The sequence below is a fragment of the Typha angustifolia genome, chromosome 7 (assembly GCF_048772165.1).
Source record: "Typha angustifolia cultivar Huaian chromosome 7, ASM4877216v1, whole genome shotgun sequence".
In the NCBI taxonomy this organism is placed as follows: Eukaryota; Viridiplantae; Streptophyta; class Magnoliopsida; order Poales; family Typhaceae; genus Typha; species Typha angustifolia.
The window spans coordinates 4,171,018-4,198,234 of record NC_133245.1 but is presented as its reverse complement, the minus strand read 5'-3'; the positions used below and the strand labels follow the sequence as shown (position 1 = coordinate 4,198,234).

The 27,217-nt window shown below is 36.5% G+C and overlaps 5 protein-coding genes across 5 annotated transcripts; 2 read left to right on the top strand and 3 right to left on the bottom strand.

The window, feature by feature from the left end:
- Positions 1-470: 470 nt before the first annotated feature.
- On the top strand, positions 471-3,823 carry LOC140762151 (amino acid permease 6-like). Its single transcript, XM_073099775.1, has 7 exons — positions 471-576; positions 655-888; positions 986-1,079; positions 1,160-1,374; positions 1,473-1,615; positions 2,672-2,899; positions 3,109-3,823. The coding sequence occupies exons 1-7, from the start codon at positions 471-473 to the stop codon at positions 3,526-3,528; spliced, it is 1,440 nt and encodes a 479-aa protein (XP_072955876.1). The 3' UTR covers positions 3,529-3,823.
- Positions 3,824-3,944: 121 nt separating this feature from the next.
- LOC140764047 (pyruvate kinase isozyme A, chloroplastic-like) lies at positions 3,945-8,368 on the bottom strand. Its single transcript, XM_073102498.1, has 7 exons — positions 7,755-8,368; positions 7,438-7,525; positions 7,162-7,352; positions 6,365-6,483; positions 5,917-6,160; positions 4,867-5,101; positions 3,945-4,479 (listed from the first exon to the last, which is right to left on the bottom strand). Exons 1-7 carry the CDS (start codon positions 8,208-8,210, stop codon positions 4,145-4,147), a joined length of 1,668 nt encoding a protein of 555 aa, XP_072958599.1. The 5' UTR covers positions 8,211-8,368; the 3' UTR covers positions 3,945-4,144.
- Positions 8,369-10,343: 1,975 nt separating this feature from the next.
- On the bottom strand, positions 10,344-13,167 carry LOC140764078 (small ribosomal subunit protein uS14z/uS14y/uS14x-like). The gene is made up of 3 exons (XM_073102542.1): positions 12,990-13,167; positions 11,552-11,651; positions 10,344-10,553 (listed from the first exon to the last, which is right to left on the bottom strand). Exons 1-3 carry the CDS (start codon positions 13,049-13,051, stop codon positions 10,545-10,547), a joined length of 171 nt encoding a protein of 56 aa, XP_072958643.1. The 5' UTR covers positions 13,052-13,167; the 3' UTR covers positions 10,344-10,544.
- Positions 13,168-15,110: 1,943 nt separating this feature from the next.
- Positions 15,111-18,049, bottom strand: LOC140763124 (uncharacterized). The gene is made up of 3 exons (XM_073101186.1): positions 17,793-18,049; positions 15,514-17,684; positions 15,111-15,415 (listed from the first exon to the last, which is right to left on the bottom strand). The coding sequence occupies exons 1-3, from the start codon at positions 17,920-17,922 to the stop codon at positions 15,341-15,343; spliced, it is 2,376 nt and encodes a 791-aa protein (XP_072957287.1). The 5' UTR covers positions 17,923-18,049; the 3' UTR covers positions 15,111-15,340.
- Positions 18,050-21,495: 3,446 nt separating this feature from the next.
- On the top strand, positions 21,496-22,199 carry LOC140762148 (agamous-like MADS-box protein AGL29). The gene has a single exon (XM_073099774.1). The coding sequence runs from the start codon at positions 21,594-21,596 to the stop codon at positions 22,197-22,199; it is 606 nt and encodes a 201-aa protein (XP_072955875.1). The 5' UTR covers positions 21,496-21,593.
- Positions 22,200-27,217: the final 5,018 nt, after the last annotated feature.

Here is a 27,217-nt window from a genome sequence, read left to right as displayed (position 1 = left end):
CGTTCTGATTTCTTACTAGCGATGAATATATTGAATGGCATGTACTTGGATGGGGGCTTGGCTTCTCAGCCCAGTTTGTACATATTTTGGAATTTTTTTTGGTAACTGTGGCAATGAATTAAAGGAAAGATTTGCTGCTTTCCTTTTTGAAAAAATAATGCTCAAATTAGGTCCATAGGGTATCTTATTTTACTCAAAGGAATTTATTTTGTAGATAACGTGAGTTGACTTAAACTAATGCCAACCAAAAACATCAACTCTCAAGCACTACATTTATACCAATGCATGGATTGGCGATGGTTGGTGCTAGATTCCTTGTACTAATTTACGACGGTCGACTGCTTCTCTCTTATCCGTATTCCACTTTACAGGAAACAAGTAAATGCCAACAAAATCTACGTTGAACCTAACTCTGGAATTATTATATAGACACATTGCCATACACACATCACCATCTCGGAGAAAAGAAAATGGCAGCAGAGAGGCCGGAGGATAACAGACAGGCAGCCCTAGAGATACCCCAAGGCTGCGAGCCTCAGATCGACGTCGACGATGATGGCCGCGATAAGCGAACAGGTCTTACATTCTTCTTCTTCTTCTTCTATATTACTATGAGGTTGATAACTTTGATAGATTGAATGTGTATATATATAGGGACACTGTTCACTGCGAGTGCTCACATCATAACTGCTGTGATTGGATCTGGAGTGCTTACGCTGGCTTGGGCCTTTGCTCAACTGGGATGGTTGTTTGGTCCTGCAGTTCTCATAGCTTTCTCTATCATCACTTGGTTTTGCTCCAGTCTTCTTGCAGATTGTTACAGATCTCCTGATCCAGTGCATGGCAAGAGGAATTATACCTATGGGGATGCTGTAAAAGCATACTTAGGTACATAAAGAACAATTGTTCTTCTATGCATTGTTATTTTTCTTTTCTTTTTGTGTGCATATTGTCTTCTACTTTTGATTTCAATTCCTTCCTTCAGGTGTTGGCAAACATAGATTTTGTTCATTAGCCCAGTATGTGAATCTGGTTGGATGCACCGTTGGCTACACCATAACAACAGCCATCAGTATGGGGTGAGTAACTAAGTTATAAGTTCATATAATTATTACCTAATATTTTATTTTGGGGTTCCTTTTCTTTTCAATGTGATCAGGGCCATCAAAAGGTCTCATTGCTTCCATCGCAACGGCCACGAGGCGGCTTGCGAACAATCCAACACTGCCAATATGATCATCTTTGCAGGCATTGAGATAGTCTTATCTCAGTTGCCAAACTTTCACAAGATATGGTGGCTATCCATTGTGGCAGCTCTTATGTCTATTACCTATTCAACCATTGGACTTGGGCTCTCCATTGGAAAAATTGCAGGTTATAACAACATGATGACCATGGAAACTAGTTGTATCTGGACACTGCACATTTGCAATCTTTAAGCTTACAAAATGCTTCGATTTGTGGGATTGCAGAAGGTGGAGATGTGAGGACAACACTCACAGGAGTTACAGTAGGAGTGGATGTTTCTGCCAGTGAGAAGATGTGGAGAATGTTTCAGTCCATTGGAAACATAGCTTTTGCGTACACTTACTCCAATGTTCTCATTGAGATTCAGGTAAGAGTTATGGTTTCGTTTATGATAAAAACCTCACATTAAGTATGAGCAGTGATTCCTACAATATAAAGTTATTGTTTCATGTTCTGGAAAGAATATAAACTTTTGTATGAATTTTAGGTAACAAGATAAATGCCATTTATTGCAAGGCGTCATTGAATCAACACGCTTTTATTCCCATGTCTAGAGTAAATATTCTCTAATTTTTGTAGGAAGTATAGTGGGAAATTTTGCATGGTTTGACATTTTGTCGTGTATGTTTGACTCGAATCCAACTTGGATGATTTAGGTTTGGCCTATCATCCAATCCAAAATATGTTTAGATTTTGAACTAGTTTTGATTTGAATCCAACTTATGGTTATATATATCCTATCTAATCTGGTATAAATAAATAATTTCTACCTCTAAATAACCTCATAACATTTATTTGGAACTTCCGCACTGTGAGCTCATCCCCTACTTTGCCCTTTGACCTGCCACTAAAGAATATCAGCAACAGCAGCAGACGAGATCTATTCGATCTTTGTTTGCTACCACTATTGAAATTTTGAAGCAACAGCTACTCAATCTTCTTCGGTTTCTTTCCTAATGCACTGAGATCGGGGCCGAGGTCTTAGCAATCTTTTCCTTCTTTTTTAACTTCTAGATACTATATGTTTCAGTATATATTTTTTTTCAACAAATATACTGATCACATCATCGTTTTATTTAGAAAAAATACTGATATGATTCAATACTTTACTTTTGCCTACAGTAAAATGTTCTCTTAATAGGAGTCAATGAATAATGCTCCAAATGATTAGATGGGCTTATGTTATATGATCCTTTTCTATGTATGACATATAATAAGTGTCACACATATATTGAGGCTCAGCGCCTGAACACAAGCGGTGATGGTTCAAGTCAACAATACCATCCAACTCTTGAGCCTAAGTAGACTGGAGTCTCATGTACTACTTTTTTTTTGTTTGCATTATGTATATATATATGTACAGAAATTAGCTTACTGAATCCTTGCAGTTTATATTAGGCAGACAGTAACTAAATTTTTGCAGGACACTCTCAAATCAAGTCCCCCAGAGAACAAGGTGATGAAGAAGGCCTCCTTGATAGGGGTCAGTACCACAACAATTTTCTACTTTCTCTGTGCTGTCTTAGGGTACGCTGCATTTGGAAACAAAGCTCCTGGTAACTTTCTAACTGGATTTGGCTTCTATGAACCATTCTGGCTCATCGACATCGGAAACATCTGCATTGCTATCCATCTCATTGGAGCTTACCAGGTACTCTTAATCTGTCAATAAAAAGTAATGGGAGGTAAAAACTTTAACAAGAAGTGTGTGAATAAAAAGCTCCGATAGAGCAACGATTATCTGAACTTTGCCTAAATAATCATAAGGAACAAAGATCCGAGTACATAACAGTCAAATTACTTTTATGCAAGAACCTGTCAATATATATCACACTACATGATAGTCAAATTACCTTGCAGGTGTTCTGCCAACCTATCTTCCACTTTGCCGAGAGATGGGCCTGCAGACGTTGGCCTGATAACTCTTTTCTGACAGCTGAACAAATCGTTGACATTCCTTTGATAGGAGAATTGCCATTCAGTTTCTTTCGCTTGATCTGGAGAACACTGTATGTCATTTTGACAGCACTTGTGGCGATGATCTTCCCGTTCTTTAATGATGTTCTTGGCTTGATCGGAGCTGTCTCGTTCTGGCCGTTGACGATGTATTTTCCAATGGAGATGCACATGGCACAGGCTAAGATTCGCAAATTCTCTGTGAGATGGACATGGTTGAATGTCCTAAGCTGTGTTGGCGTAGTAGTGTCTGTTGCTGCTGTTTCTGGGTCTATGCAGGGCCTAATTCAAGATCTTGCAAACTATAGGCCATTCAATGTTTAACTCCTAAGCAGAGGTGAAGAAGGCAAGGCAATGCTTTCCGGATAGAAATGGAGATATAACTGGATATCTCTTGATTGAGCATGTAATTAGGTTTTCAAATAATGTAAGGTCGATCAAACAGTATACATTGACGGCAAAATTACTTCATATCCTAATATCTGGGGAAGTAAAGGAGATTTACGCCATGTACTTATCCAACCTCGGTGAATGGATAAGTTGTCAAACTATTTGAAGAAAACTATGGTAAGCCCATACTTTGAAGCACCTTCCACCTTCCACCTTCCCACCAACTCTCTCCTCTTAATAAAGGGCTCCCCTTTCATTTGACTCCAAATAACTCTTAACACTTTAATTAATCAACAGGAGATAATTATTAATTCTCGGAAGCTAGTAAGAAAAATGAGCATAGATACATCGATAAAATGTCATTCAAGGATCTATTATTGTGCAGAAGCTTTACAATCGTAGATATTGGATTCAGGAGCAATACAAGCATCAAGAACAAACTTAACAGTATATTGTGCTACAAAATACAACAATCTCAGTGCACTCAGAATCCTTAAATACAAATTAATAGAGTAAATATTTATGCTATTTAATAACTATATAAGATATCCTAAGATACAGTCCTGACCTGAATTGATTGAAACACAGATGGTGCAGCACATGGCCTGTTCAAATCCGAGTCAGAAACCACCAGGACAACATCTCCAGATTTTAAAGTACCCCTGGACTTCATAAGGCTCATTGTTTGCTTAATGTTATCTCCGATATCATTTGATAGTGGAAGTTCAAGTGGGAAGACTCCCCAATACAAATTCATATTCTTTCTAGCATTGGCATCATCTGTGAATGCAAAAATTGGAGGGTTCGGCCGATTGCGAGAAAGGAGTGACGCCATGTGACCATGCTTTGTGAACACAAAAATGGCATCCACACAAAGGTTGTTAGCTGCAAACAAAATATGAACTCAATTCACAAGTTAAGGAAAAAAAGCAAGAAAAAAAGAATAGGGAGAGAGGTAAATAAGTAATAAATTAAGCCACAAGCATTTAGTTACGGAGTTCATCTGATGTCATGAAAAATTTGATAGCAACTGTCATACCATATCAGAAGTAATCAAGAAATTCTATTAATTTTTGCATCATGTGGAAGCTAATAATGCAAGTCCTGTCAACTTCAATAAGCATATCATGATGATCCTAACATATTCACAAATATGTGGAGTGAAAGAAAATCTAACTTGGTATTTTACCTAAAGTATCCTTGCATAGAGTCCATGAATTCATGCTCAACATAGAACTAATTAAGAGGAAAATTCGAACACAGACTACATACCCATTTCTCCAGCACAGAAACAAATTTGCTCAGCAATCCGGTCAGGCAAAGAGACTGACAATTGATCTTGTGATAGAACGCTTTGCCTATTTTCTTCACGTGTCCACATTTCCATTCTTCCACTAGACATGCGCAAGATAGATAGAGCCTTTTCTGCATGTGATCCAATTGCTGACTCAGCCGACAACATTAAAGCATCTGTATACTGCCGTACAGCTTCAGAAACATCTGCAACCTTGTTAAAGGACAAGGAAACATCATTGAAGGAAAATGAGGGAAAGGTCAATAAGAGACAAATGGCTAGCACCAGAGGAATAAGAGGTGAAAACAGTCGGATAAAATTTAAGAGAGGTCTTTTGTTTTTGTGAGTAAGTTAATTAGTATGATGAGTGTTAGCAGGGAATGCAAATCCATGCATGCACATCCATACTAAGTAGTGAAAGTCCTTCCTGTTAATCTTAATACCCAAAAGCTCTGCTAAACTAAAAAAACAAAATATTCATCTCTCATTTCTATAATCTAGACCATCCATCTGTAGAAAGTTTTATTTTCATTTAAACTCTGAAATTGCAGCAGGGCAGAAGAAGATGGAGAGCGGCGACCTTTCTGGAAACAGTAGCAATTGTTGCTGAAAACGAAAATAAACCTACCCTATAAAGTTATTTATGGTGAATAATTTGTAGGAACCTCAAAGATCACACTTTTGGCTGATCTAGATTTTGGATGTTGCATACTAATCAAAATACAGAAAGAAAGGCCAAATTAAATTATGGTTATAATGATCAGAAGGATTACTAAATTTTATGGATTAATAACGATGGTGCACCATAGATTAGTCTGAATACTTTGAACAAGTTCAAATGAAGATCTGGGAGGAGCAGATAGAATAAGTAGAAAGGAAATATAAAGCTCAGACTCCATCAGAGCAAGGGTGGTCAAGAGATTGGTGCAGAGTGAGAATCAGGTAAGAGTTTGCTTTTCCGCGTTTAGACCTATATCTAGGAACAACATTATCTTTGGCCATAGAAAAATATGTGAGACATGAAGTACCTCAGCACGCGTTGGAGTTGGATATTCAACCATTGATTCAAGAAGATGAGAAGCAATTATAACAGGCTTGTTCAGCTGCCTACAGAGATGAGTAATCTCTTGTTGGATGGCCGGGATCTGCTCAATAGGAATCTGAACTCCAAGATCACCACGCGCCACCATTATTCCATCCGAGGCCTCTACAATGTCTTTCAGATTCCTCAGAGACTCCAAGCTCTCAATTTTAGCAAACACTTTAACATAGCTATACCATAAGCAGATGTCTCATAAAAAAGATAAAAAGAATAATTGAACTAGCATTCTCCTATTTAACTGAGAATGGATGTAAGATCATGTTTGTGTTTCAGCGTGTGTACTTTAATCCATTAAAGAGAGGCCTTTAATAAAAATCAACCTTCCCTAATATAAGAGAAGCAGAAAAATGACTTTAAATTATTTCTTTGCTTACTCTAATGATCTTCTGGAAAGATAGTTCTTCAGATACTTGATATCTTTATCATCTTTCACAAGTGAGACAGCAATGCAATCAACTCCCTCTCCTATTCCAAATTCAATGTCAGCCCAGTCCTACAAGTTAAATATATTTATTTTGAAAATGAAACATGACAAGAATCTTTTGTAAAGTAGATCATACAGTTGAGAAAAAGGATAAACTGAATGTTCACAATGACATCATAGAAAGCCTCATTAGCTAATTAAGGAGAAAGTAGAAAAATTTGAAGTCTCCATAATTAAAATTTGTGATGTCACAATAAGCAACTTTCACAATAATTATTTATAACTGATGTATAATGATAACTTCAGATGCCTAGCCTGACTAGAAGCCTTTTGTAAAATTCCAGAAATTAGTTAATGCATTTTGTCAAGGTAATTGCAAGATAACAGAAAAGAATAAAGCTAAATTTTCTTGTCAGTTGCAACAGGCAATGGAGTCATATAGATATAAAACCACCCTGACATAAATTTCAATTGCAACAGGCAGTGTGAGTTGCAGTATGCTGTGTACAACATGAATTAAGGCTAACGCATGCCTCATGCAAAATAAGTCCATTGGGGGTTACAGTAACACCAGAAAGTTTCTAGTTAAAATATGCATCTAACAATATCATAAGCCCTTCATATGTTAACTCTGAATGTTTGACAGATAGCAACAAAAGGTGCTAGCAGAGCATTTAACTGAATAAAAACTTCTTTAGCATGAGATGTAAGGATAAATATGACATCAAACTGAATTCATAGCCTGACCTTTGTTGATAAGGTCGGGAGCACAAAATTCCTATTAACAAGTTCCCCATTCCTCCAGAATGACAATTTGGCTCGAGGCAGAAGCAGACCTGGATCGGTGCACTTACAACGTAAGTCATTACCAACCTTCTCCACAACTTCAAAGGTCGCCATTCCACCATCTATGACAAGTTCATCACCCTCTATAATGCCTACATATATGCATTTCAAAATCATATGAAGATAAGAAGCATCAGACACTCCAATTCCGAACAACCAACTCATGTATATTCTGACCTTCAGAAAACCCTTCAAAGTTGATTTGAATTGTAAATGGGGGTGAATTTTCGAACTTATTTGTAGTAAATAGCCATTCAGAACCATCCTGTAGGTGTCAAAACATTAATAAGCACCAATCGAGCTGCAACAAATTCAATATAATCAGAGAAATTTCCAAACAAGAACATATTGTTATCAATGCTAGAAAGGAATACCAACAGAAGTTTCAAATGCCAAAAAGAATTGAACCAGATCTACTCCCATACACGTCTTCGAGTTTACAGCACCAAAAAAATCTCAAATTGGCAACTTTAAGTGGAGAGAAAAATCAAAACCTCAGCTTTAACAGTCGAAGAACTCCCATGGTCGACCATGATCAACTGACCCCCTTCCGTGTCCATCATGAGCGATAAGCAGAACCCCTTCTCCTGATTCAACTTCTTGACGGCCCTGATCACGCCGCGATGCCACTCCCTCGTGTTATGGCACATGTTGAGCCGCGCCACGCTCATCCCTCCGCGCGCAAGCCGCTCCAGATCCGAATCCGAGCAGCACGCAGGACCGACCGTGCACACCAGCTTCGTCTTCCTCAGCCCCATGAAGCCCTTCTCCTTCAGCTCCGCCTCCGACACCGCATCGAACGCGAACCGGGAAGGAATCGGGGCCAGATCCGCCGGGAGAGACGACGAACGAACACCGATTCGAACCCTAACCCGAGGGTTCGAACCGATGCGACGGGGAGGGGAGAAGGCTCCGTTGGGGGTAAGCGAAGAGAGTAGAGACGGAGCCATTGGATTGGGAGGAAGTAATGATTCGCGTCGATAGGGTTTTCATACAGCGAGGGTTTGGGATCTCCGCCTATGAGTCGATGATTCCAATAGGAATTGGGACTCCATGTGCGATAGCGTACGGAGAAACTGCGGGTGGGTGGGCATCACAGGAGGGAAGGAAACAACGAATTAAACGAAACAGCTAGGTTTTAACGGTCATCAAACTTTGAACAGTATCTTCCCGCCTCCACACCCCCTTTGACTTCTACCAGGTTGCTGTTCCCCTGACCTGCTTTCCTGGTGTTTGGGTAAGTGATAAATATTTTCCGTAATAAATTTTAAATATAAGAATTATAAAAGTGAATCTAATAAAGGATACTACGTGACAACATTTCTTTTGGATTGATTTAATTTATCTTGTTTGGACAGTTTAGAAGAATTTGGGAGAAAATTTAGGAAAAGAGACGAGAGGAAGAGGAGAATAAGAGTGGTGATTGAAAGAAGAGGAGAAGGATGGGGGACGAGAGTGTGAGAGAATAGAACGAGGGAGAGAGCAAGGAAAAGAAAAAGGGTGAGAGTGAACTTCCTTTTTTCCCTTTTTTTTTTAATCCAAACACTTAAGTAGGGAATAAAATTTTATTTGGTTAAAGAATAAAAAAAATTCATAGATAGTATTAATACTTAATTTTTTTATCTATAATTTAGAGAAGAGCTATGTTTCTTACATTTGACCGTAATACTCGGATAGAAGGTCATTTCCTCTGGTGTAACTCTAAGTTGGAATAAGAAAATATGATAAGGGGGGCTGGTATCCATAGTATTAATGATATTACGGCAATATTGACAATGATATTAGTTATATTAGATTCGGTGACGTTAACTAGAAACCATGAATAAGAAATTCTTAATTTACAAATAAGAAGTCTCTTATTCTTGAAGGCAAATAAAAGAAATTAACAAAGGTGAAACTATTATATTAACTCACTCACTCAACCCTCATGTTATTATAAATAGAGGGGCATTTTAATCTCTTTTTTTCTTTAAAACTTTGCGTCAAACGTTACCAGTTTTTAAAAGTCTTTTTTATAACAAAAATCCTAAGACTCAATTTAATTACCAAACATTAAAGATGCTCCGGCTCCGCTCTTATCAAGACGAAAGAAGCAAGTAAATACGTCTTCGCCTACATCATTAGAGAGTCACAAACACTAAACCCACAGATAAACAGCATCTGCGATATAATACATAGCAGCAGGACTAGAATCAAATACCTCACAGAACATCTATGTTCAATAATCTAAGTGCATTAAAAGAAAGTTTAAAAAGTACATATGAGAAGGAGAGATGGTACATCTCGTGCGATCTAAGGGGTGCCAATAAAGAATATTATTTTGCTTCTTTATTAACGTCCGAGTAGTGTCAAAAGAATAGTCGTCAAGTTTGATTTCAATATTCGACCGAGATTTTCGGCAAACATGATGGATAGTTTTCGAGCACCCCACCCCTCAGAACTTTATAATTCAAACCAAGCTCATCTAAAGCAAGTCTTTCTCCCATGACGCTCAGCTCAGTAAGTATCTAAAACATACAAAGCTTGATCAATTAAATCAGACTTGAGTTCAATTTTAAGTTCAGCTTGAAAATTAAATCAGGCTTGAATTCAATTTTAAGCTGAGCTTGAACACAAGCCAAGCTCGATCGACTCCATAAGCATCAACTATACATATATATATATATATATATTAAATACAGACCACCCCCAAAATTAAATTTATGCTTGGTTCGGACTATGATTTAAAATAAGGTTTATTTTGCTTCAAAATAGACTAGAATTGAAATTAACCGATACAGGCTAACTTAAGACTGAAATTAATTTCAAACCAAGCTCGCACTCAGCTCGATCAAATTCCTGCCTATACACCCCTAAATTACAACACCAAGCAGCAATATATCATGATATCAGCTTCCCCTACGGAACTTGCAGTAGATCAGATCCTATGCATTTGATTTACAAACTCGATAAATAGGAGAGAACAACCAACTAGACCAACTTTTGATCGGTCAACTACTAAATTATCATCAATGATTTTACTCCTATCGAATTTACTCTTACCGCAGAGTAACATTAAGCAGCAAAGAATAAAACAGAAGATAAATCGTGCAAGCCAGATGCCCTGTTGAAACCATCATAGATTCTACAAGCATAAAGGAAAAAATAAACTTAAAATACTCCCAAAAATTTCATTATATTAAAACAATCGTCCTGCACTAAATTTTAAAACTTCAAAGGGCATCATAGTAGTCATCCTTCTCTTGTCTTGCCTCTCATCTTGCTCTTTCCAGCATGTGCTATTCTTAGCGGTACTGAAATGCCAAAGAAAAGACCAATAAGACAACAAAATATCAGCATTAGAGGGAAGAATGAAAGAACCATAATAGCATCATATACCCAGGTTGTGGGCATATATAAAATGCTTAAAGTTGCCCAAATAAGCAGGTTTATGTCCATGCGTAATACAGTCCTATCATGGGAATGGTGAAGTACCAATGCTAAGAGCGAGATTAGAATAAATTGCTGTGAGCAATAACATATTGGTGCATCCAGCACTAGTTGTTTATAGGAGTAGGTTTATAAGCAATTAATGTTTCATAATTACAAGTTCTTAGCAATAACTTAGCAAAACAGAGGGAATAGCCACAAAGATAAGGAAGAAGTAAAGAACTACAACAAGAAGAAAACACAGACTAGTGTGTGAAAAGAAAAAAAAAATCCAAGAACTTGGCCACTTCTACCATAGAGATAGAGAGAAGGATTAGCTAGAGCCTGTCTCAGGCCAGGAAGAGGCAGAGGAATATTTGGATCATTATTCCAGGATATGAATGAGGTACTATTATCTTGTTCCTAGATTTCAATTTTTGATCAAAGAAGATATCGCCACCTATGATGAAAAAGGGCTGCAGAAATTCAACTAGCAACAAAAGTGAAGTAGCTCAGCATTTTAATATCTATTATAGGATCAATTGATCAAGGTAACCTACAGTCATTACTGTACAAAAAAAATTAGGAGTAATATTTCTTTTTTGAACAAATGCAGAATAAAAATTTTAACTTGCAAATCGTGCACTGAAACATAAATCTGCCTCACAATTTATTTGTCCTCTTTATTCCAATTCGATTTACCTTTATCTACTTCATTAGTATAATCTCTAAAATCACTAGTAAAGACAATGGGAACAAGGTAAGAAAAAAGAACAACTATGTCTTCATAATCCCAATAATGTTGGAAATCTGGATCAGGAAAAGTAATCATTTGTAAACCATTAAAACATACACTGACAACAAGAAAAAACTGGTATGATACCTTAATGAAGCCAATTGCCTTCGCATTGCTGCGAAAGCACTGCCTGCAACACATAAGTCCATACTTGCGAATCAAAGCATGTGGGTTGCCACATACACGGCTGAAGGATACAACAAAGAAAATTATCAGCTGAATTCAGGCGATAAAATACAAAATCAAATACCAAAAATGAAAACAGTACAACATGAATAATGTGATCAAGGAGACAACAAGATACTTGCTTGAGAAAGCACCCTGTAAAGAATACCTTATATATGTATCATGATTTGATCAAAGTTTCCAAACTGAGCTCAAATGAGTTACATTTAGCAAATTTCATATAACCCTTATACACTTCCTTTAGAATCAGACTATGGAATTGGTCAATTTATCAGTTCCATAGAGAGATCAAATGAGTCATCAACTCCTTGATTCACAGTTTCAGAAGTTGTTGTTTTCATCCTTCTACTTACAGTTGAAAAACATGAATATAAGAGAAAGCTAAGAGTTCCGACCTCAGTTATCAGACATCTGAGCTAAAACCTCACAGCATGCATTATGTATGGAAGCTAGATAAATAGTGTGGCATAAAAAGTGAGCCCCCATTCACTTGTGAAATATGAATAGTCTTCCTCTAAAATAAACCTCCTTATTTTGTTGTAGAAATTAGACAACAACCTATGTTCTTCTGCTATAATAATTCATCTTCTCTTATCTTATTTCATACAACTTAAAAAATCAATTTACTAATATCATGAAATTATTATTTGGCCCTATATTAGACAACGATTAATTACTACTACTACTTTACATCCAATCAAGGATATTTTCATCATTTAATTTCAAATATTACTAATTCACAATACAAATTTACTATTCTTCCTTATTTTTATATCAATTTTATGTCGCATCAAATTTAGTTATTACTCCTTATACTAGTATTCAACTAAACAATTAAATAGTAGGTATTAGCTAGTTTCTTCTGGTATTAAAAATTAGAACACTTCTCTTTAGAATTGACCTAATTCCATGAACGAGTATTTCTTACGGACACTTTGTTAAATATTTTCATAGCAGAGAAAAGGCATAAAAGAGGACATCAAAAAACAGATACTCAATCCCTTAACAGACCTTAACTCTCTTGATCTTTAATGTGCTAAATAACCAAGGAAGACCAACCAATCGTTAACATACCTTTAACTTCAGTGAGGTATCGAGGTTATCAAAAATTAATCTTTTACAAAGCAATTTCTGTGATTGATCTTGATTTAACGATCAATGGACTTGCAAACAGTGCAGACTTTTGACCAATCGAATCACAAAGAGAACTAACAAGACAAAAGAAGAATCGAGAGAACCCCTTCTTAACGTGATAATCCAATCTACTATTCCATAAGAACAAAAGGATGACGAAGGAAAGCAAATTCCCAGAAAAAATTCAGCAGTAGAGTTCTTTTACCAGGTCCTGGATCCGGGCCCGTAGCTCTTGGGATGGGAGTTCCACACGTTGGTGTGCCCCATTCTTCTCCGATACGATCGGTAGAGGAAACCCTAGCTCCAGACGAGGACAAAGAGGCGGCGCAGATCGCAAAGCGTACTCAAAGACGACTCAAAAGCTCTAACCCTAATTTTTCCTCAAGCGCCATCTTATATATAGACACCCTCGTGGAACCATCGCCCTTAGGCGGCTTAGTTAAGCCCAATATGGTTCGGTAGAGCTTATCATTTGGGCCGGCCCATTGACCAAAGTAATACTATGGGATGGAGAGAAAAAAAGAAGAGTTCGGCTCGAGCTCGACTCGATGAGGTTTGATCAAGCTCAGCTTACGTTAAAAAAAAAGTCAAATTCGATCAGTTGAATGAGCCTCGAATTTAATTTCAAGCCAAGCAGAGCACAAGTCAGCTTAGTACGGCTCAATTTATAAATAAATAAATAAAAATTATATTACATATATTATATAAGATTTAATTTGGTAACTGATTTGATTTTACAAAATATAAACTATTCAAGATTGGTTCGAATTTGATTTAGGCTTGATTTAAAATAATTTTGAATCTTCCTGTCAAGCAGACCCAAGCTCGACTACACCATTATTATTATCTCCTCTGGTTTACTAGAGCAAACAAGAGAAATAAATGAAAAAAATGGAGAGAAAAAAGTGGTCATTCTCCTCCATTCTATATTGATTTTATTTTATTTTTTCTGAAACACTATTGATTTCTCTCCCCTCCCCTAATTTTCTGTTACTCTCCTTTCCTGTTCTCAGCCCAAACAAAGAACCAAGAATCTAGGGAGCAAGTGAATTGAAAAGTACACACGGTAAACAAATAACTTCTTTGTTGTTTTTTTCCCTCAAGCACCGGTGAAGAATCTAATCACGAGTGAGAATTATGTTAGAAGGAGTTTGAAGGGTTCTCCTTTTCTTTTTGTTTAAAATAACATCCATAAACACATAATTCATTAAGTTACAAATAGCAATTACCACACGTACACCAATGAAAAAAATGGGAGATAGAATAAAATCATATAATATGCCCTATTCTTGACTAATATGCCCTATTCTTGACTGTTTAATAGACTGATATCAACTTGTAACTAAAACAAGTACTCATGCAAATAAAGATTAAAGATATAGGGGCATCGGTCCTAGAACAAGCCTCTTTTTTAACATACCAAGGCGGACATGTAAGGAAAAGATAGTTGCAAAAGACTTAGATTCAGAGCCCATCTCATCAAAGGGTAAGTGTCATATGACTCTACTTAATTAAAATAGATCCGACACTTAGAGAGACTAGCCAGCCCAACTATACCAATCAATATCATAATAGAATTTGATAAGCCACCATAAAAAGCACCTACACATCGGTGACCAAACTTGACAGTAGAATCACCATAAGATAATGGGCAATTAACCACCTAAATCTATGGCAAATCTCCTATCGGTTAGCAGTCATAGCAAATAAGGTCCAGCAAGAGAGCGAGGTGGGACGTGGAAGTGGTAGTGATAGGGTTGCAGGCCAAAGTTGTGAGGAGACGACGATGGAACACGAGACTAGAGAGAACACCTGGAAAGGCAATAGAGGCCAAATCATTGTTGGAACGGTGACCAAAGAGAGGGACATCTAGGCTAGAGGCTGCACCACTGAGTTGAAAGGAGTTTCGATAGAGTAGGAGGCAGAGAAAAGGCAGAGTAAGAAACTAATGGAGATGTTGGCGAGGGGAGGAAGAGTGGCTACCAAGCCTGAATCTGGTGAGGGAGGGGCGAGAGAATGAGAACATCGATGACATTTTGTTACTCTACTTGAAAATATCTATGAGCAGTAGCCCTCTGATTCTAGTCGGCTAGAAGGATTTAACTTATTTAATACTATCTATATCCAATCACAAATCTCTAATCATTATAAACTTTTTTGTGTGGTTAATCTTTTCTAATTTTCATGTTATTGATCTCGAGGATAATAAGAACGTAGTGCTGCTTCTAAGCCTCATCAATCATCAAGCATCCTTAAATCAACAATCATGGTAGTTGCAGCTTACATCTTTCCATGAATAAAGACGATACTAAGTGTACTCTCTGAACATACTGCTGCTTCAAGAGAAAACTAAACGTAGGTAGAACTTCTTACAGATATTATGCTAAGAAAAGAACAACACAAAGCTGTTCGTTCATTAAAATTCAATACAGATTTTTCACAAACTAGACATCCTCTGTCAAACCAAAATACAGATGTCAAACTACCAAATGGTTAAGAGCCTAAAAGAACATGTATTCTAAGAAGTTAGAGCAGTAGCACACACTGCTGTCCTCTTTAGGGTGAAGTAACTAAATTCCTTATTCTGCTTGATCGCCGAATTGGGGTCATAGCCTCGCCTTCTCTATTTCCCTGAGACAAAAATAGTTAAGAAGTATTTGAATGTTAGTGATTGATGTGGACTGAACTCAGCCGCACCAGAAGCAGAAAGAGCAAGGGTTAAAACTCACTTTCTTAGCCGAGATCTTCTCATAAGTGGTGAAACTTCCATAAGAAGTGGAAGAGGATACTGCAGACTCCCTCCTCAGCCTTTTCTCATGGCTCAAAGTAGCTTCCTCCTTGACCTTCCTCGACCTCTGGCTCCCAGAAGAGGAGAAGCTGTTGTTGTTCAAGCTACTGCTCAATGCTAAAGAACCTGAATCACCCATCATCTCAATATATATAGGAGAATTCTGATAATGAGATTCCCTAGGATGGAGATAGCTCTCACTGCTACCTAAAACTAATCCGGAGATAAGCTTCTTGGCAAGCATTTTCTCATTTTTTATGACAAAAGTTTGTTTTCGCTTCCTATAAAGAAAGACTAGGATGGCCGCAAGAGCTATAGCAACAAGAGCTGCTCCCGCTGCAACCTGAGTCAAGATTTTACCCTCCAATCCGTTACTGATTAGTCCTTCTAATTTGAGACCAGCGAAGGTAGGATTCTCCTCCCTGCCATCGATATGATCCTCTTCAAATCCAGTAGGCTGGGTCTCAGAAAGCGAATAAGATGCACCGACATCTTCTTGCTGCTCTACTTTCTCAGGCTCTGATACAAACTCATGTGAGATTTCCATATACACATTTGTTGCTTCCACAAGTACTTCATTGCGACTCAAGCTCTCCTCTTCAGCCATTTCTTTAAAACAATCATCGCTAATCTTATCCTCCGCCGGAAGGCTATCATGCTCATTCACCTCTTCTTGAACTTTCATGTCAATTTTCCCCGACTCAAGCACTGCACCATCTTCCTTTACCTTTTCTATTTCTACCTCTGTTTGTATCTTCGCTTGCTCTTCTTCCACTTCGACAATTTCTCCACTTTTTGGGGCCTCCACTTCACTTCTATCTTCCATCTCATATCCTATGGTAGAACCCTCTTCTATATTTTCCTTGACTGCTTGCTCCACTTCACTGTCTCGACTGATATATTCTTGGTGTGGCATTACATCAGTATAGCTGATTGTCCCAACAGCCTGATCTGCAAGTGAAGCAGTCAAGTTTGCTACATAATATGGACCATATTCTTCTCTCTGAGTGGAAACCATACTAGCATAGTAGTTGGCAAAGGATTTAATTGACCAATGCTTCGTCCTATTATTAGCCAGCTCCTTCAGATTCAGATTGAGAACAACGGAGTCTTTTATAATATACAGCTCTGGAAAAGTATGGAGAGCTACAGATTTTAATATGGAAGAGGAAGAGATTGTAGGAGAATCCAGCAAGGGGATGCAGAGGAATACTATGAATAGAACAAGTGAAAAAGAAGCAAATATGAATCTTAAAGAGAATCGAGAATTAGTGTGACTACGATGTGATTGAGATAGTGTTTGAGGAATACTTTCTTCCACCACGGAGCAAAGTGATTCTTTCTCAGAATCCTTATGTGAAGAGGAAGTTGGTCCTTCCTCGGTGTATCCAGGGGAGTCCTCACAACTTTCCGTGGAGAAACTATCCTCGAGACGCTTCCCATCTCTTATCTCAAGCATATCACTTTCTCCAGTGATATATTGCTCGATTCGAGGGTTCGATCTATAATGTAGAAATTGTGGCCTTGGGGAGAGATAGTTGATCTTAGGATCATAAGGAGGAAGAGATGGATCGGCATCTAGAGGAGCAATAGCTAAAGGAGAAGAAAAGGAATGATCAACAACAGAATCGTGGTTCTTGAATTCAAGACTTAACTTTCTTGATTCGGTTCCACTAGGCTTATCCTGATAACGAAAACCAAACTCAGTTTTCGGACCAATCTCTTCCATTCCTACTCCTTCGGATGAAACCATGGATGCCTTTGGAGCACTCGAGGGTGCCCGAGAGGCGAGACATACTTCCGACTTCGAGACAATCTCTTCCATTACAGGAGACTCGAGTGGATCAGAAACTGAGGTAAGAGAAGACCTGACGAGCTTGTTCCATTCTCCAAGGACCTTCCTTCTCGGGGAAGCAGCAATGGCCTTAAATGACGCCGAGACGGTTGGTGCCATGAAATTTTTTGCGCACTTTGAAGCGGGCATTGCAGGTGATCTCGCTCTAGCCTGCTTCGAGACGTTCGGATCCCTCTCGTTCTCTTTCAGCTCTAAGGACGAACGCAAAGACTGAGGTACCGCACCAATCTTGGAAGCTGAATTCTTATGAGGAGAATCTAGGAATGGCAAACCAATACAAAGAGGAAATATTACAAACATGTATTGTGCATTCAAGAACTTTACAAAGAATGGGAGTTATTTACAAAAGAAGAAGTGTTCTTTACCTGAAGGATTGGATGCCTTGGAAGTGTTAAAGACTGTGCTCTTTCTAATGGAGCTCATGGCTTTTGGGGTTTTCGGTTCTAATGGGGTTGATGGCCTCGTAGGATTTGGGGAAGGAGATCGAGTTGCCATGGATTTTTTTGCAATTCAGACCAAGTTAAAAGCAAAGTTTGAATTGGAGAGATAGTAAATGGAAACAAATCACCGATGGGTAGAGAATGGAAAGAGTTTGAGGAAATTTCGGAGGAGTAAAAGAAAGGATCGCTATGGTTGTCCCTTTGGCTGTAACGGCTATTTCCTACTTTAAATTACAACAAAGTGAAAAATGACCGTTGGGGACCGGAGATAAATCCGACCGTTGATAATTTGACCGTTGAGACTGTTGAACGAAAGTTTTAAACACTTTGATAATTTTATATAAAAGAAAGTGTTTAATTACGCTGACTCCCCTATACTATTCTCAGTTTTCACGGAGACACTCTAACTTTTTTAGGTCACAGTATCCTCCTAAATTTTAGGAAAATTTCAATGTCACACTTTTGTTAATGTATCGTAAAAAAAATTAGGCGACTTAGCTTATGTGGCAGTCATATTTTCCCAAAATAACATAGATACCCTCGTTATGTATTTCAATTAAAGTTATAGAGATTTAAATATATTTTTAATTTAACTCTTTAATTAAATTAGATTTAATCATGCTCCCTTCCTCCCCCTTCTCCTCGCCTTATCGTCGGGAGCATTGGGCGTGAGTCGACTAGGATATCGAGGGGTAGTGTCAGAGCAGCCTTAAAGAGGAGCTTCCGCTTGCAGCGACCGAGGTGGGTGAGGGCAAAGGTGGCAACGGGTAGTGAAGGTGAGGGTGGCTGAGGACGACGACGTGGCGCGGGAGAGCTCACGCACGATGGAGGAATCAAATCAAATGGAGGAGGAGGGCGGTGAAGGCGACCATGGTGAGGCGAGGGTGACGACGGTGAGGATGGGTGTGAGGGTGGGGAGGGTCAGGGCGAGTACGATAAGGGTGAGGGTAGTGAGGGCGAGATCTAAGGTGGAGGATTCGCCTTTCTACGTGAAAAATTTTAGACATGCTTATGTATCCAAACCCTAGGCAATGATTCCAACTTTTTGCTTAACTAAATATGTAGAATAAATATCAAAGTGCAAAACAAAGATGAACACCAAGATTTTTTACATGGAAAAATCCAAACGAGAAAAAAAACCACAGATCCAAAGTCAAATCAAAATTAATCAATGAACTTGTAGCAGTTACAAGATTAACTTACAAAATAACTCGTCGATCCTCACAACTTTGTTTTACTTACTCTTACTCACTAGATACCATGATTCACTGCTTTTTATAATTGATCTTCAATCTCAGTAGTCTTCGAGATTGATCATTCATCTAGATGACTATTAAAACGAAAACTTGGTGTATTGAAAAAGAGACAAACTTGTTGGTGGAAAAGCATTGTAACTTCAAGAATTCATTTTCAAAAGTAATTACCAACTTACTTTAGGAGGGCATCTCAACTCTTATATAGGTTAACAAGATAAAATCAAATTCAAGTCAGAGCACAGTCTCACGAAAATCCAAACTTATCATGTTACGAAGGAGCGTTTGAACGCAGCTCGCGTTCGTTCGAATGCGTTGACTTATTTTCCTATGCGCGTTCGAATGCACTGTGAACGCATGCAGAGTGCATTGGAATGACCAATACACCATCTCGATATGTGTAAACACATGTAGAGTGTATTTGGATGACCAATATACTATCTCTATATATGCGAATGCTTGAGCTTGCATTCAAACGACCGACACACATTCTCTATATATGAGAACGCCTGAGTCCACGTTCGAACGACCGTAAATTTTTCTCTGTATATGCGAATGTATGTGCCCCCATTAGAACGGTTGTAACTCATTCTCTGTATATGCGAACGTCTAAGCTCGCATTCAAACGAGGTCCGAATGTGTTCAAATACAATGCGAATGCGGTTTGAATGTAGTGACTTGTCTCCTCTGGATGTTAAAAATCTTCAGTCCAAATATTTTCAAAATTTGTATAAATGCTCATGTACATGTATAAAATCATTTAGATTATTTTGTATACATTTGCCAACTAAAATCCTAATATTGTGAGCCATGCTAGCCGTCTTACGGCTCGTGAAGGCTCCCGGTCACTGTGCCGTCGAGAGGGCCATGTGCGTCGACGAGGAGGGCGGGTGGTTTGGGGAGGAGGAACGGCTGTGGGTTTGGTGGAGGAGATGGGTGATTTGTAATTTAATTATTTTATTTTATTTTACTGGTTATGATTAAATTGATGACGTCGTTAATTTATTATAGGTATAGTTATTCATTACGCGTTTTTTGTCACCGTCGTTACCCGTTTTACTTTACCCCAAAGTTTCAAAGTTTATGGGTGATATTATAACCTAAAAAACTTTAGAAAATCTATGTAAAAATCTAATAGAATTTAGAGGGTGTCAACGTAATTAACCCTTAAAAGAAATCTATGGTCATTGATCCTGGTCGTAGGATTCTTTGCCGCTCAATTTTTAAAGCAACCGATCCTTTTAAGGGTAAACAAAGTATCTTATTTGTTATATGTATTCTTCTCAAAACATATATTATTTATACATATATACTCCCAATTATTTTTTAAGTTAAGTCTAAATAATTTAATAGCAAAAGATTAAAGTATCCTTAACAAAAAATACTTGAAAACTAGATTAATGGTATTTTTATATTTTTACATTTAATTTATTCAATTTAATGGTTAGGAAATTTAAATTATATTTTTATATTTGTAGGAAATTTATACAATTTGGACCACAAGCATATCATCATCTTAGTGTTGATCTAATGTTTGGTTTAGTTTGTCAATATGGGTTCCGTAATGTTAATAGACTCCCCTAAATAAGGGTGTGATTGAGTCGAGCTTGATCTAATCTACCTTAGTTTAAGTTTGAATTGAAAATAATTTCAAGCATAAATTTGTGTCTAAGCTTGAATTAAAATTATTTTAATTCGAGCTAATTTTAAGCTCGAGCCAATCAATAATTAATTTCAAATCTTAATCAATTCAAGCATAATTTCAAGCTTGATCAAACTTAAATTAAGCTTAAAATAAGACATAATTCAACTACAGCAAATAAATATTACAAATTTATAAATTAATAAAAATCTCTATATATTTGGAAAAGATACGATAAAATAAGAATTGAACTAAACTCTACAAGACCATAAAATCAATTTTAAGAAAATTTTAGAAGATAACAAAAGTATAATATAATATATAAAATATTACTTATATATATCTATATATATGCGAGTCGGCTCATAATTAAGTTTGGCTCAAAATTATCGAAACCTATTTTGAAGATCAAGCTTGACTACTGGGCTCACCTTATTTTCGAGCCAAGATTGATCGATCCTTATCTTGCCGAGATTGAGTAGGCTCGATTATTTTGACGTCCCCGACCCAAGAGTAACATATATAGCAACATTTTATAAATTACATTCATCCTCTAATAGACGAGAAAAATCATTCATTGCATCAGAATTCTCGAAAAGGAAATGTTTCCTAGTCGATATGAACCTAAACCCTAAACCCACATGAGTTTATCTAGGGTGCAAGAATCTAATCATGCTAGCAAAATATGGAAGGATTACCAGTGCCCTTGTTCCGCAGAGGATTACATCTCGCTACAACATACTAATCCATATCATTAAATTCCCTTGCTCTTCCTTCTCCCTTTTTATACGAAACCACACTTCCTCCTCTCCGAATCACCGGTGACAACCCATGGCAAGAAAGGGCAAGAGCGGCGGAGGCCGCAAAAGGATTGAGATGAAGAAAATAGAGAGCGAGGAGGCTCGCCAAGTCTGCTTCTCAAAGCGCCGCGTGGGACTCTTCACCAAGGCCAGTGAGCTGTCCACTCTCTGCGGCGCCGACGTGGCACTCGTCGTCTACTCGCCCGCCGGCAACCCTTACTCCTTCGGTAGCCCCGCCGTGAACCCGGTCGTGGACCGCTTCCTGACGAGCAACTCCTCCGCCCCGAGTCCGCTACTGAGCCAGAACCTGTTCGCCGTCCAACAGTTGAACGTACGCTTCATGGAGACTACGAGCCGCTTGGAAGCCGAGAAGGCTAAGAAGGGGATGCTCGAAGAGCGGCTACGTCGAGTGGCGCAGTACCAAACAAGCAAGTTACTGCTCGAAAAGATGGAGCTTTTGGGCTTAGAGGAGCTCAACCTTTTGAAGGAATCACTATATTTTGTCAGGGATAAGGTTAACGCAAGGATGCATGAGCTCGTACGCTATGGTCGTGGTGCATCGACGTCCGCCATGGGGTTTGGAGTTGGCATGGAAGGTTGGCTTCCGTCTTCCTCAAATGGCACTGAAAGGGCTTGAGTCTAGCCCCAGTTGGTTAGTAAGGAAATAGGGTTACTTGCTATGATCATATGAATAAATTAAAGTACCTAGTTCAAGCTTTGAGATAATAAAATTTGTTTCTTCTTATTATTATTGTTGACATTATTGTTACTCATGTTTACTAATATATATATATGAGATATATGTATATGTATTTCCATAGCAAGGAATACTATTGTTTGAGCAATCATAAGCAAAATGATTATTAAATTCGTTCTCTATTTATCATTTTCCATCTATTTTTAAAATTCTCAAGGGACATGTCTCTCAAGTCTCAAGAGATGTCTCTGGGAAAATATTATCTTCAGGTTTCCAATGTCAATCATTATTTAGAAACAATTTATGTTATATACAGTATATATATAAACACTGAGAGAGAGAGAGAGGAATTTTTTTTTTGTTGGTATTAATTCATAAAGTTCCGACTGTTTTTATAAATTTTAGTTGACATTTTTCTGCCTGTCCACTCTATATCTATGACAAGAATACGATTTGTTAATCCTCACAAGATTAAAATCTTGTTGATCTCAACCTCTCAATAGCCAGGGATATATAGTTCTATTAATTTAAAGTGCAAATGACTATGTTTAATATAAACAAAGGGAGAACTTCTATTAAGCAATTGTCTCTTTTCGCATCAACAAAAGTGTATTCGCTGACTTTGGAAGTTAGTTTTATGTAAGCCATGTCTACTCTTGATCACATAAACAAATAGAGAACATAATTAAACAAATGTCTTATTTTTGTTGTTAATCCTCACAAGATTAGGTCGGAGACATCAGCATTAATATTTGTCCAGTTAATTGCTTACACTCTATATAAATATTTCTCACATCCCAGGCCTTCACCATAAGAGACTTATAGAGGGAATCTGCATAAGTATATTATTAGTACAATAACCTGAGAAATTTTAAGATATTTCATATACCTTGAGCTATTTGTAATTATTAAAATGTGATACACATTATGATATAGATATCTATTATCTATATCGGTTTATTCGGTTCTTAGTATGTTGTTCTTCCACATAGTGTATACCAATTATCATACTTATAATTTTCACCTTCTTAAGAAAATATTGGATACATACATTCACTGAATAATCTAATTATATCACTAAATCTACTTCCATTGAAAGGAGAAATAGCGAGTAAGTATTTACGAAATAATTATGAATATTATGATGATCTTATCCACTATCTTACCTATAAGTTGTTCAAAAGGAATACATCCTACCAGCAACCAACGCAATAACACAAAACAATACCCACTATGGTCTATGGGCATCAATTCTACCATAGGAAACTCCTAATTTCAATAGGGCTAAACATAGAATACATTCAATTAACACAATGAGAGTAAATTTTTGTATCCTTCACTTGTCGTCATAAATCCTTCTCAAATATTCTCCTCCAAAAGTGTAAAAATTACTTTTGATTATCGGAATTCTTTTGAGGAGATGCTTATCATTATGTATAATACTCAGAAACTAACCAAGGTTACATTCAACATTAGTTACATTCTAGAAATATAATAAATAGATAGAAAATTCAATACTTATCTCTAATTTTTCGCTCTTCATCTAACTGCCGAAATTGTCTAAATCTTTATATTATATTTTTTTTCTTTCTTACATGATCTTTCAATCAAAATTAACTTTAATTTTAAAAATAAACTTTCTATCTCTTCACAAGTTCAGCGATTTCTAAAAAATATGGAATGAAAACGGTAACATATGAGAGTGAGGAAGACATTTCCAACAATCTTATAGGTTTATGGAGTAAATTTATTGCTTAATTAATTAAGTAATATATATATATATATATATATATATATATATATATATATATAATGAAAATTCTAACCGTTGATAAATCCATGAATAGAATTTTGTTTCAGCAAATCACTGTTTTAATAAGTAACTTCATTGAATTCTTTTATCTCATACTGTATGAATCCCAGCTTAGATCATCCTTTCCCATAAGGTATCACATTGTTTCTTACCAAGTATCTATCTTTTAATTTCCTACCATAGGGGAATGGTTCACCATCTGAGCTAGAAATTCTTGGAGCCAGTATTTCATACATTTTGCTTTTATTATTATTAATATATACATTATCATATAAGTATTTATCATTCGATCATACATTTTGCTTTTAATGCTAAAAATTACAGTGAGTTGAATTTACGAGGTACATTTATTCTTGTCCTCCTCCTTCTTGGGCATAAAATCAGTCTACTTCTTCTATGCTTATTTATATATCACTTTTAACTCTTTATACTTACGAATAATATAAAACTAATGGCACTATTAATAGAATATTTAAAATTATTAAAATACTCTTTTTATTTTTGTTAGATAATAATCTATTTTAGGGAGAAGGAGGTTTTGTTTAAACAACGAAACTAATCCCTTCTTTTGCACTTGATTAGAAGCAGATATAAACGTATTCGTTAATTTATATGTAATAATAGTCTTTTTCAGTTTATAAAAGTTAAGAAAGAGTGTGAGCATAGGTATACGAGGTAAATAAATATATTTAATCCTAATTAATTTTACCTTAATAGCATATAATGACATAAAAAATATTCTATTACTTTGGAAAAAATTAAAGTAAATAATGTACCCTTTATTTGACTTAAAAATCTTGTTTTCATTCATTTTTATCTTAAAGTAAAAAGGAATCTTATTCAAGAGTATTAAGATTATTTTGCATCTACAAGTACTTTTAACTCATCTTATATAATAACAAAGGGGGTGAGTAAAAAATATTATGACATGGTGTGAATAAAAATAAAGGCAAAAAGGTAGAATGCTATCTTTTGTGATAAATTTCTCTAAAATTAATTTCCATGCATTATTTGGAATTAATCTTTCTTATATGTCAATTAAAAGTGATACAATCTTTCTATTGATACTAATAAAGAGTATTTGACGTCCAAACTTTGATATTAGAGTCTCATAAATTTAATTGATTTTATTTTTTGATTGATAATAATAAGTTCTAGAGTGCATTAAATATAGACAAAATTTCTAGAAAATTCTATAATTAAATTGCCGTCCTTCTTTTATTTTTCATATAATCATCTACCTACCTTCATGCCTCCTAACAAACTTCCACTGTTCCATGCTTTAATCACGGAGATTATAAACAACTGTTGTAGGGCCAATGGCAACTGCCATGCGTTTAATAATTCATGTCATCACAATCATGGGCATTGGTGTATGACTAAAGTTACTTAACCCATATTGTTTATTTGCCCATAAGATAAGCTAACTTCCATTGGACAACAGCATGATAAAAAAAGAAGAAAATATTGGTTGTTGGATGTGTTGGGATTTTAATAGAATTACGTTAGGTTGAGTTGTTAATTTGGACAGCTCAGGAATAATAAATCTCCTTTCATAATGGATAAAACAGTAGTTATTGGTGCTACCCAATTAAACAATGGCCACTTACTAACTAATATTAAACAACGAGATATTTATATAATCTATATATATATATATATATATAGGGATAATTCTCTTTTCACCCCTGAACTACCATTCATTTCCACAATGATCCTGTAAACTTTCTTTTGGTACACTATAACCCATGAACTATTAGAAATATCCCACTTCCTGACACCGTTGACAGAATCGGTGAATTGACCAAGTTGCCCCTCTACTCAATATAGTAGGTTAATACCCTTTTGCCCCCAAATTTTTTTTTTTATTCTCCTCTCTTGCACATAACTCGCACCCAACAAATAGTGGGAGGAAGTGGGAGGTTGGAGCTTGAAGAACGAAAAAAAAATTTAATAGAGGTGGGGAGTTGGAAAGTGCCTTCTTTGACTATCAATGTTATCAGTTAGAGAGCTTGAAAGTGCCATAAAGGTGAGATTGATAATACCGGTAGGAGAGAAGCTTCATTGTGTAAGGTGTGGAGGTAGGAGGTTGGAGCTTGAAGAATGAAAAAAAAAATATTAATGGAGGTGGGAGGTGGGGAGTTGGAAAGATTGGAGAAGAGGATGAGATGCAACAGATTTTGGAATAAAAATAATGGGGAATCGGGTTTAGCTAACATTAGAGAAGAAGAAGAGGGTTTTAATTGGCTATCTATTGGTCATTATAAAAGCCTATTTTAAGTTATCACATGCATATAAAGGTTTTCTGGCCATTTATTTGTCACGTGACAACTTATGGACGGAAATAGGTAACGGAACCCTAACGGAAGGGGTAAAGTTGGATATTTATGATAGTTAAAGGGGTCATAATGTACTAAAAAAAGTTTATAGGGTCATTATGAAAATAGGTGATAGTTTAAGGGGTAAAAAGGGAATTATCCCATATATATTTTCAGAACACATTGCCACTAACATAATCAAATAAGTTATATGAATATTTCATAAAAGATTAGCATAGTGATAAGTTTGAAAGAGATGCAGTTCATAAATATTCAGTGGCAATAGTCTAAAAGCCCCTCAGACATATTGCATCCATCGACATAAACTAGATACTGAGAGTATGTTGGATAGCGAGGCGAATAATATTCTTTCCTAATCTAAAAGCATAAATAATCATCTATCAATTATTTCATATCTGAAACCCAGATATCAATTATTATTCAGATATCAATTGACATCTCTTATGGAGTTCATTTTTACTAGTTTGCACGATTATATATGTGCATAAAGAAAATAAGAAACAGTAAAATTACAGTTTACCTCATAAAAAATAAATAATTTAATTTTTTTCCGATCCACATAGAATTATAGTTATTAGATTCTCCATTCAAACACTAGTGTTATAAATACTGAATCAATGTGGTTCCTTGGCATCACAAGTAGGTTGCTAGTATACATATGAAAAGAAAGTATAGAAAAACTCTGTCACTTAGGATATCTTGGTCACTGTGTAATTGATAACATTCTAAGAGATGCCCCTGAAGCATTAGGCCAAGGGCTGACCCAGTTATCCTATCATTTAGCCTGTCAACTCTAAAATTATATT

What these genes read in the sequence shown, in the direction of transcription:
- LOC140762151 (XM_073099775.1), top strand. Translation starts at nt 471, where the DNA reads ATGGCAGCAGAGAGGCCGGAGGATAACAGACAGGCAGCCCTAGAGATA. An exon ending in ACAACAGCCATCAGTATGGG is followed by an intron (nt 1,080 to 1,159) that starts GTGAGTAACTAA and finishes CAATGTGATCAG; the next exon opens with GGCCATCAAAAGGTCTCATT. An exon ending in ATGTTCTCATTGAGATTCAG is followed by an intron (nt 1,616 to 2,671) that starts GTAAGAGTTATG and finishes AAATTTTTGCAG; the next exon opens with GACACTCTCAAATCAAGTCC.
- LOC140764047 (XM_073102498.1), bottom strand. Translation starts at nt 8,210, where the DNA reads ATGGCTCCGTCTCTACTCTCTTCGCTTACCCCCAACGGAGCCTTCTCC. An exon ending in CTTTGAAGGGTTTTCTGAAG is followed by an intron (nt 7,353 to 7,437) that starts GTCAGAATATAC and finishes GCATATATGTAG; the next exon opens with GCATTATAGAGGGTGATGAA. An exon ending in CTTTCCAGAAGATCATTAGA is followed by an intron (nt 6,161 to 6,364) that starts GTAAGCAAAGAA and finishes CTTATGGTATAG; the next exon opens with CTATGTTAAAGTGTTTGCTA.
- LOC140762148 (XM_073099774.1), top strand. Translation starts at nt 21,594, where the DNA reads ATGGCAAGAAAGGGCAAGAGCGGCGGAGGCCGCAAAAGGATTGAGATG.
- LOC140763124 (XM_073101186.1), bottom strand. Translation starts at nt 17,922, where the DNA reads ATGGCAACTCGATCTCCTTCCCCAAATCCTACGAGGCCATCAACCCCA. An exon ending in CAAGGCATCCAATCCTTCAG is followed by an intron (nt 17,685 to 17,792) that starts GTAAAGAACACT and finishes TGCCATTCCTAG; the next exon opens with ATTCTCCTCATAAGAATTCA. An exon ending in AGAAGATCTCGGCTAAGAAA is followed by an intron (nt 15,416 to 15,513) that starts GTGAGTTTTAAC and finishes TTTTTGTCTCAG; the next exon opens with GGAAATAGAGAAGGCGAGGC.
- LOC140764078 (XM_073102542.1), bottom strand. Translation starts at nt 13,051, where the DNA reads ATGGGGCACACCAACGTGTGGAACTCCCATCCCAAGAGCTACGGGCCC. An exon ending in GGGCCCGGATCCAGGACCTG is followed by an intron (nt 11,652 to 12,989) that starts GTAAAAGAACTC and finishes TGTATCCTTCAG; the next exon opens with CCGTGTATGTGGCAACCCAC.